General features: G+C 44.5%; 1 protein-coding gene across 3 annotated transcripts; it reads left to right on the top strand.

The window, feature by feature from the left end:
- On the top strand, positions 1-15,199 carry smpd4 (sphingomyelin phosphodiesterase 4). 3 transcript variants are annotated; one of them, XM_070847103.1, is made up of 20 exons: positions 1-78; positions 452-544; positions 1,207-1,293; positions 2,744-2,880; positions 3,000-3,075; positions 3,164-3,272; positions 4,062-4,114; positions 4,337-4,488; positions 4,625-4,757; positions 5,374-5,445; positions 8,278-8,367; positions 9,725-9,879; positions 10,484-10,574; positions 10,841-10,938; positions 11,052-11,215; positions 11,695-11,900; positions 12,057-12,287; positions 12,680-12,811; positions 12,924-13,052; positions 14,130-15,199. In XM_070847103.1, the coding sequence occupies exons 2-20, from the start codon at positions 506-508 to the stop codon at positions 14,448-14,450; spliced, it is 2,475 nt and encodes an 824-aa protein (XP_070703204.1). In that variant the 5' UTR covers positions 1-78; positions 452-505; the 3' UTR covers positions 14,451-15,199. The 3 variants fall into 3 exon arrangements, with proteins under 3 accessions (XP_070703204.1, XP_070703197.1, XP_070703212.1); XM_070847096.1 differs by having other exon boundaries at positions 8,278-8,415; XM_070847111.1 differs by lacking the exon at positions 8,278-8,367.
- Positions 15,200-15,224: the final 25 nt, after the last annotated feature.

The following is a 15,224-nucleotide window of genomic DNA, read 5'->3' as shown; positions in this document are numbered from 1 at the left end:
CCGTGTTTGAAACACACTGATGGAAACACGGTTACCGGGAAGGCAGACACGTTTTTAGATACCGACCAGGGGAGAAAGGTAAAGAAGTGTTCAGGTGAAGGTGTGAAGGTTTATTCGGCGCGTGCAGCTCGTGTTTGTGGGAGACGCGCAGCCATTCGCGGCTGTTGCTGTCAGTTCGGCTCTTTGCTAGCTAAGTCCGTTAGCCGCCGCTAGCTTGGCCGCTCATGCTGACGGGCAGGTTCACCGACTCTCTGCTGAGTTTTCCCGTCAATAGGAGACATTGTTTTCGGATTAACAGCACATGCGGTTGTCTTCCTGCCTCCGTTGCATCCGTTTGTTTCTTTTGCCAAGCCTCCTCTGAGAGCGCTAACTAAAGTAATGCTAAGCTAGCTAGCGCGTCCAGCTAAATCCAACTGAAGAAGAAAGTTTTGTGCGTGTCTTTCTCCCGCAGGTGGGATCCAAGCGGACTGTACAGAGGAAGGAATAAATAAAAAAAAGGTCCCTCATGGCTGCTCCAACTTTGCAGCAGCCCAGCTTCCTGCTGGTGAGTCTCTCTTTACATGTCACCACCATCATAACTTTATTCCAGACATAGTAGTTCATGTCAAAAGTGTGAAAAATAAAACTAGAGACAACAATGGAGATATTTATGGTCCTTCCACGCTGATTTACACACATGCAGGCTTTTCTCCACACAAACTTAAATCAAAGTCCCTAATGCAGCATAAAAACTGGGAACATCACAAACATAAGTCCTGTTTACTTCTGGAGCTCGAACAGGATCCTGAATGCATCCTTAAATGCCACCTAAAGCTTGTTAATGACACCACAGGTGTGCTGTATAAGAGTAGAGAACAGCAGGCTCTGAAAGGCGCAGTTTGAACATCATCTGTACACATTAGAAATTTGTGTGGCGTAGATTTTAACCCAGATATCTGACCTCTCCTGTTCTGCCTTAAAGAAAGAAGGAAAATCTGGCTTCTGATCCTCTTTAGCTCTAGTTATCATGACAACGCTCTTCTTTGGGGTTAAATGTAATGTCACACTGCTCACCGTAACTTGAGCAACTGCTGTAAGGCAGCACGACAAGGAGACTTCTGGTATCAGCGTTTATCCCCTCACACTTGTAGTTTTCCAGGATTTATTCGATCAACATCCAGAAAACACTTGAATCATGTTGTGTTAAGTCTTCTGTGTTTTCTCCAGGCCAATCTTAAAGCTGATTCGACCACCAAGCCTCTCCTCCAGCGATGCCAAGATCTGGTGAAGATCATCGATGACTACCCGGCAAAGGTACCGTCCGCTCACCCTCCTCCGTCCTCTGGTCTGAGCACACTGGTTTGATGACAATAGATCCTGTGTAGCCGTAGCTGCTGAAATAATGAAGCAGTGGTTTTAAAACATGGTTTGGGATCATTATCACTGTAATAACCCATGTTATTCAAAGGTTTAGTCAGGTTGTATCATGTCACTCATTGGTGTCCACATAGAGTTTGAATGAGCGTATTTGGCTTGAACTGTTTGTGAAAGAATGCCACTGGTGTTGCAGATGACGCCACGTTCGCAGACACAGTCAGCTGTTTGTCTCCTGACTGGATGAAGCTGAGCAGCAGCTGCGTGTGCTGTGACCTCTGAGTTTCACTTTGAACATCTTCACTTTGTCTGAAAGGGAGATTACAGAGCGAAGTGTACAGAAGCCAAGATGAAACGCAGGATTTATGATGAATTGGGGAGATTTATATCCATATTGGAGTTGTAAATAAGTCTTTATGCACTTTGTTGTTTTCAGAAGTCAATCAGTACAATACAGAATAACACAGGGTGATTAATTATTGTTGCATGTGAGGGTGTTGCCACTGTAGAGAGGTGAAGTCCTGTGTGTGCGTGCAGCTGTTGTGCTGTTGGTGCTTCACTGAGTGACACAAAGGATGAGTGTGACTTGCATTGTAGTCTGTAGCGGCTGTGGGGGGGGGAGCAGCTCCGATCTATAATCTGCAGTAAGTTGCCACTGCTGACTCCATTAACAAGAGTTAACAGATACATTACTTTTAATCTTGTTCTGTTGTAGAGCAGCACTCTCTCCTACGTCCTGACCAGGCTGACGAACCCCATCCCGTCTGCTACACCCTCAAAAAAAAAAAAAAAACACAGCCTGCATTAAAAGCATCAAGTTTAATCACGCACAAATAATCAGAACACAGGGACGGAGGGAAGATGGGGTATAAATCCCGCCATATTTCCAACCACATCAAAGAAAAATTATTTTATAAAGCAAACTTTTATTGTAAATAAATGTTGTGTGTTTACGGGCGCCCCCCCGTCAGAGCTGTTCTGCAAGGAAAGAAATGCTGTACGAACTCGGCCTGTTAAACTGCCGTTACATTCTTCTTGTGCATCGGAGTCTCCTGTTTTAGAGAATAACGGTTACATTTATGTCACTGTGCTACTGATGAGTAGCTCGTATTACGAGTCTTAACTTGATGAGTCGGTCTGAATCGTCTCTTGTTGTGCCTCCCAGAAGTCATTTTCAGAAATGTATTAAAAGCAGCAGCAGACATATTGGTCCATCATTTGAATAGTATTTACATTCTTCTTCCTCCAACAGTTGCTGGGTTGATTTTTGTTAGCTGTATGTCTCTAGTACAACCACAGCCAGCACTGTTTTCACAGCTGTCAAAACACAATGTGTCACAATCAGTTTCCAGTTGATTATTACACTGTAAGTGTGTGTGTTTTCCTGCAGGAGCTGCATTTGATCTTCCCCTGGCTGGTGGAGAGTGTGTTCGGCAGTCTGGACGGCATCATCTCCGGCTGGAACCTGCGACTGCTGCATTCGCGGAACCACGAGTACAACATCGTGATGGACTTTCTGAACCCCAGGTAGTCGCCGTTTTATCTTCTGTGGGATCGCAGCAAAATGTGTTCACGTCGGCCAAGAGCTCATTTTTGTCCAAAGAATCAAGCCAAATGTTGTTTTTCTCATCTGACTTTGCTTCCAGTGGGCCGATGATGAAACTTGTGTATAAACTTCAAGCAGAAGAGTACAAATATGAAATACCCGTCAATTATCTCCCGGTAAGAATGTTTTTGTGTGTGTGGAGCCGTCTCTTGTAAACAGACAGCGTGTGATTAAATCAGATTCTGGCCCGTGGTGTGTTTGAAGGGTCCCGTGAAGGCCTGCATCCAGGAGGGGGTCCTCCCAGACTGCCCGCTGTTCCACAACAAGCTGCACTTCCCCCTGTCCGGTGTGCTGACTCTGAACCTGGCGCTCAGTATCCTTCATCCGCCCGGGTTTTGTTCATGGTAGCAGGGAGGAGTTGTCACGTCAAGCCTTTATTAGAAAACAAGAGGGTGTGCAGCGTGATGAGTAATGACTCCAGCTGTCACATTCATTTCACTTTTACTTTAAATTAGATTCCTTTTCTCCAAATCTGTGCCAAAAAATATCATTCAGTCGTAGAGCTGCAACTAATTACTGTTTTCATAGTGAAGCAGTTCAATAATTATCGTTATGATCTTGCTTTTAATTAATTTTCCCTTTTATTACACCTTTGTTTTAGTTTAGTTTATTATTTGATGTTGCTCTTAATCAATCTCACATTATCTAATATATTTTTAAATTATATTTATTTATTGGTACATTTTGCTTCTTTATGTCTTTTGTTTGTAATACCTGTTATTGATTTTATGAATTCTTTATTAATCGTAAATCAAATAACATATTAGAGTTGCTGTATGAAGTAATTATCATCATTATTGTTGTTGCTGATATGTTTAGTTAATCTGCAGAGAATGTTTTTATTAACCATCTCCACTATGAAGTGTGAAAGTAGTGAACTAAGTGTCAGTCACAGGCTCTCCTGAAAAGAGATCAAACCTCTAAAAGATTCAGTTTCCAATCATGTGACAGAGAAAAGCAGCACATCCTCCTGCTGGAGAACATTTTGACTGAAGTCACTGGTTCTTACCGTGTGACTTCGATGCACAATAGACTTTGTGAATATTAGCGGTCAGACAGTGAGGACAACAGGAGGGTTGTGTCATTCCTTAATGTTCTGCAGATCCCTTTGAATATTTCATGTTCAGTTTCGCCTCCTGTCTCATCACACCAAAGGTGAGTTTGCCAAAGGCCCTTTTAAGGTTGTGTGTTGTTGTCCGCTGAGGCTTGTCCCAATCTGTGTGCTGTGGAAGACTTCAGAAAGGTTTTATTTTATTCTCCTGCGACGAATTCAAGCTAGTTGTTAAACCCCGATCCACCCAAAGCGGACCGACCTTTCATGCTTTATACAGAACACCGTTAAAGAGAAATAAATGATGAGCGCTCTTCATGTTTCAGAGCTTCCCTCAAGGCCAACATGGGAGCTCCACTGACAGCGCCTACTTCGTGCTCGTGGACACTTACCTGAAATACTTCCTCCCCAGTGAAGGAAGTGTACCCCCCTCCCCTTTCTCTGACTCCAGAGGCTCGGTCACCGCACCTTCACCAAGGTATGTATATTCAGAACGGTTCAATAAAGCTACCGGAGTCATGTCTGTGTGAAGATGTGAGGGTTAGTGTTAGATGTTTAACAGCTTTACAAAATCTAATAAGCCCCCCCCCCTCTTTCCACCTCACATTCAACAGATCGTCCAGTGTTTCTTTTGCTGGTTATGGCGTTCACAGCCCCAGTCTCCTGAAGCATCACATATTCCATCAGCCCTCAGTTAACGCAGACCCCGCAGCCCAGGAAATCTGGAGGACTGAAACACTCTTACAGGTAAGTGTTCACAGAAGGTTAATGCTTCTCAGGGAAACACAGTGCAGTCACACAACAAGCAGTTTTACCACCATTACGTCATGAATTCTGATTTAAGTCCAGTAAATGAGCTGTATTCGGCTGTTATTAGGTATATATATGTGTGTGTTTACGTAGATACACCAGAGGTTCTTCTTGTTGTTGCATTTAAAGTAGGGCCCCCCCCACCTGTGATGTTCTGTGGGGGTCTGTTTTAGCGCCGGATGAGCTCACACTGCGCTTTCCCACCCGCCATCTGACACGCTGTCGCTACAGTGGCTGTTCAGCGTGCACATTAGCAGCAACACCAGTCCTGTGTTGAAGTGCTGAAAGCTCTGGCCTGTCAGTGGTGCAGAATATTGTGTCAGAGAGCCACGACATGTTCTGGAAGAGAAAGAATCTAGAAATGTTTTCAAGTTTATTAGAGAAAAAACCTCAAATAGAAATACATTTACTATGTTTTAACAGATGCTGGCTGTAGTATTTGAACTGTTAATTAAGGCTAATACTGTGTCTGTGTGTGTCTGTGTGTGTGTGTGTGTGTCTGTGTGTGTGTCTGTGTGTGTGTCTGTCTGTCTGTCTGTGTGTTTGTTCTAAGATGTTTGTGGAGGTCTGGCTCCATCACTACTCCTTGGAGATGTACCAGAAGCTGCAGTCTCCTCAGGTGAAGGTAAGAGAAATATTCCCCCACCTCCACCCTCGTCTGCCCTCCACCCCCCTGCACTGCAGCATCGCACGGCTGGCTGTTGACTGGCTGACCACAACCCTGCCCCATCTCCCCCCCTCCCTCCCCCCTCCCAACCACCATCTATGACCAGTCTCGGAGCAAGCTCAGCGTGGGGAAATGGTGCTGCTATTAGGAGGTTCTCCTCTAGAGCTGTGTTCTGTCTGTTTACCTCTATTGATGGACAACTCCACCCATGAATGTGTTCCCACTGCAAGCAGCCACATGTCTACACGTCCCGTCCCCCCCCCCGAGGGGACATCGGTAGCATAATGTTCAGTAGCACATCGTTTCCTGCCGATGGGGGCAAATGTTGGAAACTTGGGCTGCAGCTAGATGTTTGGCACTGACAAACAAAGGCACGTGGATCAGCTGACTGAAGTTGAGAGGTTTCTGGAGTTGCTTGCAGTGTGAGTGCGCAGCAGGCTTCCATGTTCCCCACTGTAGAAGCATCACATTTTCTGGGGTTTATCTGAAGTGTGCTTTTGAAATCCTCTGTAGAGTCTATGGCATCAAAGTAGCCGCAGGAGTAAAGTTGCTGCATTAAGGAATCTGGCATGTGTTCCCGGTAGTAGTGCTTTTGCTTCCTCTCCTGTCCTTTGCATGCTGCACGTTCAGGTGTTTGTTCTGTTGGTCTGTTCTGTGTCGCTCACGCGGGGAACACCAACACTAAGCCACCACACGGTGAAGGTTTCTGAGGAGGGTGCACAGCAAAGAGGAGCCCCGTGTCCGTCCGTCCGTCCGTCCCTCCCAGGAACGCCTTAAAAGAGTTCCTTCACATTTGGAACAAACGTTGATTCGGACCCGAGGATGAACTGAACAGGTCAAAGGTCGACGTCACTGTGACCTCACAGAACAAATGCTGAGATAACATGATGACATTTTATAGCCAAGCGGTTACAGGTTGCAAAACTTAAAATATAGATATCGATCATATGAGACATAATGGAAATATGTGAATAAGAATATTGAGAAAAGGGGCCCAGACACCAAGAAGGCATTTTTCATTAATATATATTTAGTGAATTTTAAAAATTAACGTTTTATAGTAAAATCTACAACCTATAAAATACCAAAGACTCTAAAACACGACTAAAGCCTAAATCTAAAACTAGCTGGTTCCACGCCATCCTGCATCAGTCTAAACGTTGATTAAATATGTCACCATGTGTTAATAAAATGGTTAATTCACATCAGGCCATCACAGTGACTTTATGCTGGTGTTGTTTTACCTACGACACACTGGAAACATAAGCTGCTGCATGTTTAGTGTAATAATGAGAACGTCCTTTCTTCTTATCCACAAACACTGTTTCCTCAGTGTTTATGCAGCAATCTGAAGTTACTTCAACATCTAAAGTAATGGGGAGCTTATTGTTTGGAGCTGCAGCTACCAGTTATTATTATTATTATTATTATTATTATTAACCTGACCATTTTTATCTATAATGTGTCTAAACAATGAGAAATGCACCTGATTTGTCCAACCAACAGTCCAAAACCCAACGATCTTCAGTTTAGTCTTTGCTTGAAATCGAGATTCGTGGCTGATTATCTGTCAGTCCACCCGTTTGAAGATTTGAAGATCTACCAATCGCTGCAACTCTAATTAAGATTCATCTTGCTGAAGCATGAAAACTACTTTAAACCACTTGAGCTCCGTCACTGTGAAGTCGCCCTTCAGCTCCTCGAGTAACACGCTGACCTGCGTCGCTCACAAACGCTGCTGTTTTTTTTATTTATCTCTATATGTTTCTAGTTCACCTCTCCTTTACTAAGTACTCACCATTTAAACACATTAACCACCGTGTTGTGTTCTGTGTTCATCCTGGTCAGAGTGGACTCAAACTGCAAGAAGGGAATTTCAGCTTGAAACCACCAAACTGCAGCAGAGGCTTTAAACGAGAGACTCTGAGTTACAGTATGAATTTATTTACTGTTGGATTCCATCAGTCTACTCAAGTTTCTCTGAAGTTAACATGCAGTTTGTGTAATATGGATCAGGCTTCCTGTATTTTGTGCCTTTATTAACTTCACTGGGCACTGATGAGTCTTTAGAGTCTTGAGTTCACTTGGGGATGTTGAACATCAGGGATGGGAATCATTTGAGCTGCTCTACAAACTAATAGTTGAATATCTATTGTGATGGTGAGTTTTGGCACATTTTTTTTCCATCACACATTTTATTTTGAAAGGTGTGTCCCAGCTGGTATTTCCAGCACACTGGACAATGATCACTATTGATTTCTTCTAAAGGACAGAAAAGGTGATTGAGCAGTTTGAGCTGGTGTGCAGTGATTCCCATCCCTCCATCATGTAACCCCTCTTGTCCGGAGTGGAGGAAAGACCTCTGCATTGTCCCCCAGCAGTTACAGCGTTGTGTTCCTGCAGTCAACATCTTTTTTTGTTTGTCTCCTCTCCTGTTTTCTGCTCTTTTCCCCCTGAATGTTTTTGGCCAATTGTTTCTGTCTGGTTGCACTCTCTCTCTCTCTCTCTCTCTCTCTCTCTCTCTCTCTCTCTCTCTCTCTCTCTCTCTCTCTCTCTCTCTCTCTCTCTCTCTCTCTCTCTCTCTCTCTTTTTCGCTGCCTCCACTTCTCCTGTTCTCATGTATACCTTCTCCTTCACCACCTTTTCTTTTCCCTCCTCCTCCTCCTCCTCCTCCTCACCCTCCCTTATTGTCACTTTTCCCTCTCCTCGCTGTTGTTCCTCCTCCACCTTTTGTCGTTGTCTTTCCTCTTCCTCATCTTCCTCTCCCTCCTGGTGGTTACGGGTGAACAGCTGGCGCTGCTGCAGTACCGCCTCAGTATGTCCAGCATGCCGTGCCAACCCTACGCCCCACCAGGCTCTGGGACCCTCCACACCTACCAAGTACTTTTACCTTTTCATTCACCCCCGCCCCTCTGGGGCCTCCTGGAGGTAAAGCTCAGTCAGTTAAGGTCTCAGTCAAGGGTGCTTCTCTCCTCGTGACAGACACGGTGAGACGTTGTCCCTCCAGTCGCCAACCTGATGCCGGCAGATTTCAGCCACAGCTGATTAGTTTGCATGTTTCGTCCTGCTTTGGCACATTAGTATTATTACGTGAATGCTTCTAGTTTTACTAAAAAAAAAAACAGGTTGGCTTGTAACAAGATGGACGTGACCAACAACAAAAGACTTCTTAAAGAGAAGTAGTTTCCTATTTGTGTTTTTACTTTGAAGTCAGTTTGACTTTTTTAATGACTTTGACTTTAAAGTGTCGGCGGGTTTAAGAGGACAGTTATTCACACACAGGCAGCAGTGATTGGTCCTTATCACAGAAACACTATCTTACTGTCTTGTTTTCCCAAATCTCCAATCTGACTGTAAGTTACTCTAGAGAGAGAGAAGTATCCTTGACAGGAAAAGTTATCATGGAGTGAAGCTTTTGTGGCTCTTTTGCTGTTTTTGTTTTTAAAGGCATGCTTTTTTTTTTTGACACTAAACCTGGTGTGCTTTGTTGCTTTAAATGTTTGTGTGGTTGATAATTAAATGCTTCTCTCTATTGACACTGTTGCTCTACGTAAAGCAAAAGAAACTACTACAAAGATTCATCTTGATTTAGCTTTATTTTACATGCCAGTACAGTTTTTTAATTTAATGATGAACGTACTTTACAGAGGTGAAGTTTGTGCTTGCTGACATTATCCAGGAGATGAGTCGTGCATCATTTTGACAAAGCAGCTTTGCTGTCAGCAGCCGCTGGAGCACTGAGGTCCCACCTTTCAGTCTGTGGAGGAATTCAATTCTGACATTTTAATAACTATTTCATTCAAATATGAATGATTAATCGATTCAAATACACTGTCCAAACCAAGTATCAAATGACCGTCTGGATCGTCTGTCTGGGGTGATTTCTGTAGCCCTTAACTACCGTCCTAGAGTTGAAACGATTAGGGATGATTAATATTAATGGGATAAACTCAAAGGAAGCTGCTGGTTAGGAGTACAGAGATGAGTGTCCCTCCCTGACGTTAGAAACAGGACTGATGTGCTGACACTCCCAGCAACACTGAAAAAGAACCAAATGACTCATCAGCGTGAGACCTCTGTGCTCCATTAAACAGCAGACGCTCTGAAGACGCTCTGTTCTAGTTATTGGCTGCTTTTTGGGTTGGGATGCGTTTTGATTGGCTGCTTTTGGGAGCTGACTTGAGACGACTGGGCGTCGTGTGTTTGTGTAGCACTTTGTGACCGGCTGCCTTTTCAGGAACCCTTCAGCCCGACAGAGGAGCACGTGCTGGTGGTGCGTCTCCTGGTCAAGCACCTGCACGCCTTCTCCAACAGCCTGAAGCCCGAGCAGCTGTCCTCCTCGCCCTCGGCCCACTCGCACGCTCACACCAGCCCGCTGGAGGAGTTCAAGAGGTCGGCTTCATCATACACCTTAATGCTCCACACTTTTTGACCAGCTTTGACCAGTTTGTGTCAGTCTCCCATCTGTCAGCATCATAATAGCCGGGAAACGGAGATTCAAATAGGTCTAACTGAATAAATGGCTTTGGTTTAATTCTGTGTTCACATATGTGGAGTCAAAAAGTCTGAGACCACATTAAACATCTTAAATATTTTCACATAAACCTGGAAATAATCAGAGCGTTTGATGATGCAGAAACATTAAAAAAAATACAAGATGTGAAGAAATATTTAAGATTCTTCTCTGTTTCCACGAATCCAATTTAAAGAATTTGACGTCAACCATCGTATGTAAGAGGAAGTAGAACCTGAGTCATCTGAACGCAGCTTCATCGGGTGATGGGATGCAACTGAAGGAAATCTATAGAAATGTACAAATACTGCAGAATCTTAAATATTTCCTCTACATTTCATGTCATAATATATAAAACGTTTTTGAATCCTCAAAGTCACAGATTTTTCTTCAGGTTTAGTTTTTCCATGTGGTCTCAGACTTTTGGGTCCCTTTGTACAGATTTGTGATCCTCAAAGCGTCTGATGTTGTTCTTGCCTGCAGAGTGGTGGTCCAGCGTTTTGTCCAACAGAAACTGTACCTGTTTCTCCAGCATTGCTTCGGTCACTGGCCTCTCGACGCCTCTTTCAGAGCGGTAGGCCTCACCCTGAATAAATATTTATTCATACTTAATTTGCAGTCCTGCGTTGATAACCTGGGAGCTGCCAGATCCAACAGTCCTCTGCTGTTAGAGCCTGTGCTGTGCTTTGCTTTGGCTCCTCTCCAGCTGGGATTTGAAATATAAAAGTGTCTTTATCGTCTCTTCATTTCTCATTTGTCGCGACGAGCAGTTGCTCAAATGAGTGAGGAGTTGAGCCGAGCCCTCTGACCATGTAATGATGATATCGTCTCTGTGTTTAGGTGTTGGAGACGTGGCTGAGCTACATCCAGCCGTGGAGATACACGGGCGAGAAGACCAATCCTCAGCCAGACCAAAACAGAACAGTCCCTGACAAGTGGTGAGTCCAGTGGTTTTCTAGAGAGCGGCCCTCGTTTTCCTGACTGCATGAATGAAAAAGGTAAATGTTTTAAAAATAAGGTGGTGCTGTAGCATTACGTTGCTCTTTTGCAGGGAGGCGTTTGTTCAGGAGAACCTGCTCATGTTCACGAAGCTCTTCCAGGTGTTTCTGAACAGAGCCGTGAGGACGGATCTGGTTAATGCCAAAAACGCACTGATGGTCTTCAGGGTGGCCAAAGTGTTCGCTCAGCCAAACCTCGCCGAGATGATCCAGAAAGGTGAAAACTGCACACACACACAGATTTAGCATCTATTTATTGATGTTCACAAGATTAAATGTCTAAATTTGATTTTACCAGCAGTTTTTAAACGTTATGCTGTTTTATTTTAACTACATCTGGAGAAATTAAATTGTACCCGAAGGATAATGACAATAAAGTTATTTGACTTAGTGAAAACAGTGTTCAAGTCTTTATGTTAGATGAAACTTCAGTCTGTAGAAAATGGAATTAATTTTTTTTGTTAAAGGGTGAAATGTTTAATAAATCAGCCAAATCAAACGCTGTGTAAAAACCAGACCTGTTGATGGTTTTGTTGTTTAGTCATAAGAAAAAAAGTCAAATTGTTGGGAATGTTGTTTAATCACAAAATAATCAGAAGGTGTCATTTTGGGGGAAAAAAGGATGTTTTGGCTCTTTTTCCATCTTTCCTCTCAACCCCTTTGACATTTCGATTAAAAAAAACCTTTGGTCACCAGGAGAGCAGTTGTTCCTGGAGCCAGAGCACGTCCTCCACCACCGGCAGCCCCGCGGCTACCTGACGCCGAGCCAAGGGGGCAGCTACCTGTCGTCGCGGCAACGCGTGGTGACGGACATGGTGTTCAAGGTGAAGAGCCACGTCTATGCTCTGGAAGGCCAGGACTGCCAGTACAAGCAGATGTTTGGGACCGAGCTCCGAGGCGCGGTAAGTTCAGTCATCGCAAAGGGTTTTTCTGTGAGATTTAAGCCTCGTTGGTCTGCGTCTCCGCCCAAACGTTGGCTGATGGTTCATAACATTCGTACTACAGCGGGAAGTCGTCCTGAAGTGACCCTGACTCTAAATCATATCTCCGTTTTTCAGGTCATGAAGTTGATCCAAATAATTGCACAAGCCAGACAGACGGCCAAGAGGATATCGGATCACTCCAGCGAGGTGGCGGCCAATAACTCGTTCCTGTCCTGGTTTGGGATGAGCTCCTCCGACCCCATCAACACGTTCTCCGGGGCCGAGCCAGAGGAGAGCGGGGAGTGTCTGAAGAAGACCCACGAATTCCTGGACAGAGCTTTGGAGAACTTGTGCCAGATCTTCAAGGTGGGATTAGTTCGGCTCTTTACTTTTCCTGTGTTTGAGTTCCTCCCAGGAAACATTCGGTATAGACAGTTTAGTTTATTGCTTTTTTCATGGAATATCATGAGCTCTGTGGGTCATAAACCAAAGTGATTATATTTCATCCTGAGGAGACAATGAGGATCAAATTGAATAGAAAACATTTTCATGAGAACAGGAACATTAGAAGTCATGACTGCCAGCTAGATCACCTGAATAAATGTAGTGTGGCCCAAATACAGAATATTTAATTTGGTCACGTCAGTTCCCTGTGTTGTTTTCACCTTCCAGGGGGAACTGTTCTGTCCCTCATTCATGCAAAATCATCCCGTCACCAGTGTTCACGTGGTTGATTTGAACATTTCTGTGTTCTGTAGCTGAACCAGGGGCAGCTGACGCAGCTCATATCCAACCTGGGCTCCTCTCAGGATGATGGCAACTGCAAGCAGCTGCCAGACTGCGTCCAGGGAGAGAACGGACTCATTCTGACTGACCTGGGCAGGAGGCAGGTTTGTACTTCAGATGATTCTCCCAGAGAAAGAGGGCAGATATTACAACTGTGGGCAAAGACTTAACACCTTGACATTGTGTGTGTGTGTGTGTGTGTGTGTGTGTGTGCAGATCATAAGTGGACTGCGCAGGTTCGACATCCACTACCAAGGAGACCCGGAGCTCCAGCCCATTAGGAGCTATGAGAACGCCCTGCTGGTCAGGCTGTTCTACAGGATCTCTTCTCTGGTTAATGAGAGGGTACGTGGTGTCTGTTAGCCACTAATGGTAGAATAATATTCATGATATTAAGAAAAAAGATGCTTATTATAAGATATTTGATGTTAAAGTCCGCAGAGTTAAAGAAACAAGCAGAAGTAAACAAGATTTTTAAAAGTATCCCAGCAACAAAAAAAATCCCTTGAGTCAGTGAGTGCACAGGCAGACAGGTACGTAGGTGGACAGACAGACAGACAGACAGACAGGTAGGTCAGGTCCTGTGACAGCCACAGATAATTCTTCTGAAATAAGTTTCCTACTCTGCCTTTACCAGTGTGACTGGGCGTGATGAGAAAAGGGTCACTCGTGGTGCCAAACCCAGAGATGATCATCACCTCAGCTTGTAGTGTCCCGCAGCGCTTTAGCGTCCGTCAGCTGATTGACCCGTTTCACTGTCGCCGCCCAGACAAAACTCTGTTAAACCTACTGAAAGCTACTGGATCAGCTCAGCACTCAGCAGCAGAGAGGCTGAGTTAGCCACACGCTGCTGAACACAATGGAGCGTTTGGCTCCTACAGCTGGCTAAAGGGAGAGTTTAACTCCAAATGTTGAGCCACAACTGTTAGATGTGTAGATAACCAACAGTAAAGTCATACTTTATCATATAAACTTCATGTATGCAGCACTTTTCTGAACAATGTTCAAAGTGCTTTACAAAACAAAACCAGACAAGATGGTTAAAATGTAAAATGAGAATAAAACCAAAGCACACGAGCACATAGGAAGTAAAAACAACCACAAGAATAAAAATGAGATGAATAGGAACAGTTTAGATAAAAACATGACCGACAGCTTTGTGTTAAGATGAGATTTAAAAGATGTCACAGACTTAATGAGTCTCAAAATGAACAACTGTGACCTTAAAGCACAGCAAACATGTTTGGTGGAGACACGACCAGGTCAAAATGTTCACAACAGACAGTTAAGGTTTGGTTCGATTGTCTTTTTCCTTAAAAACTGAAGCTTCTGGACACGTTCTGTTAATAAACGGTGATTAAATCCACCACAGACTAAACCTCTGGTAGTAATTAAACCTCCGATGTTTCTCTCCTCCTGCAGTTCGGAGGCCACATGAATGCTCTCTGCTCCCGTCCAGACTTCCTGGGCCGCCTGGGTCGGCGCTACCTGGCAGATCCAGAATCCGCCGTGAAACTAAAGCAGAGCCCGGTGTCCCGGCGGGCGCTGGAGAGGAACAGACAGCCGAGGCTGAGCCTGCGGCCGCTGGCCAGTTACAAGACGCTCCTGCTGCTGCTGCTCTTCTACATGCTGGGAGCCCTCCTGGCGTTCGGCCCCGTGTCCAGCACTCTGCTGCTCCTCACTGGGGGGCTCCTGTACGGACTCGTGGTGACGCTGTTCGGAGACAAACTGAAAACACACTAGCCGAGCCACCGGGGTCTGGGAAAACACACACCCTGAATTTTAGCAGTTCCAGCTTTGAATGTTTTCCAATAAATGTGTGAAAACTGTGTTTAGTTACTGATCCAGAGGTCATAATTGATTCTTTTTATAAATGCCAAATAATCTGCCCAGTATCTTCTCAATCATTTGGCTTGTGTAACATCAGAAACCTCTTCAAAAGTCTCCATCACAGCCCAGAGGTGTCGTTTCTTCCTTCAAACAACTAACCTGATTAAAGTGCTGCAGCTCCGTGTTCAAATGAACACGTCATAACTTTTAGCTCATCATCAGTATTGATCTGTGATGGAGATCTACTGAGATATATTTCAGTCGGTGACCCCCTGCAGCCAAGCGGACGTTGATGAGGGAATAATCCTGCTGCACTCATGAGGTCTGGGGTGATGTGGTCTACCCCGGTCTGAGAGGTCTTCTTCTGAACTTTGTAAAGGGACGGCGTTTTGAAGCCGGACGTGTTCGAACCCTTCTGGCAGCAGAGCAAACGACGGACTGGCAGCTCTTTTGATATGATTCTTAACTGATGCTGAACTGTTTTTAAATGTGGTTCATGTAACCTTGTAAATAAGCACAGTGCTGCTGCTGCTCTGTTGTCGGGGCAATTGTTTGGTTTGTTTTTTTTTCTTTTCACAAGCATCTGAAAGGCCAAAACATTCAGAGTGCTGAGAGCTGAATGTGTTTGTGTCCAAAAGACTCAATAAACAGTTTGCACTTGTTAGACGTTCTCTTGGCATAAGTTAT

The sequence above is a fragment of the Pempheris klunzingeri genome, chromosome 2, assembly GCF_042242105.1.
Source record: "Pempheris klunzingeri isolate RE-2024b chromosome 2, fPemKlu1.hap1, whole genome shotgun sequence".
NCBI lineage: Eukaryota > Metazoa > Chordata > Actinopteri > Acropomatiformes > Pempheridae > Pempheris > Pempheris klunzingeri.
Note: the sequence above shows the minus strand (reverse complement) of the source record. Positions and strands in the feature narration are given on the sequence as shown.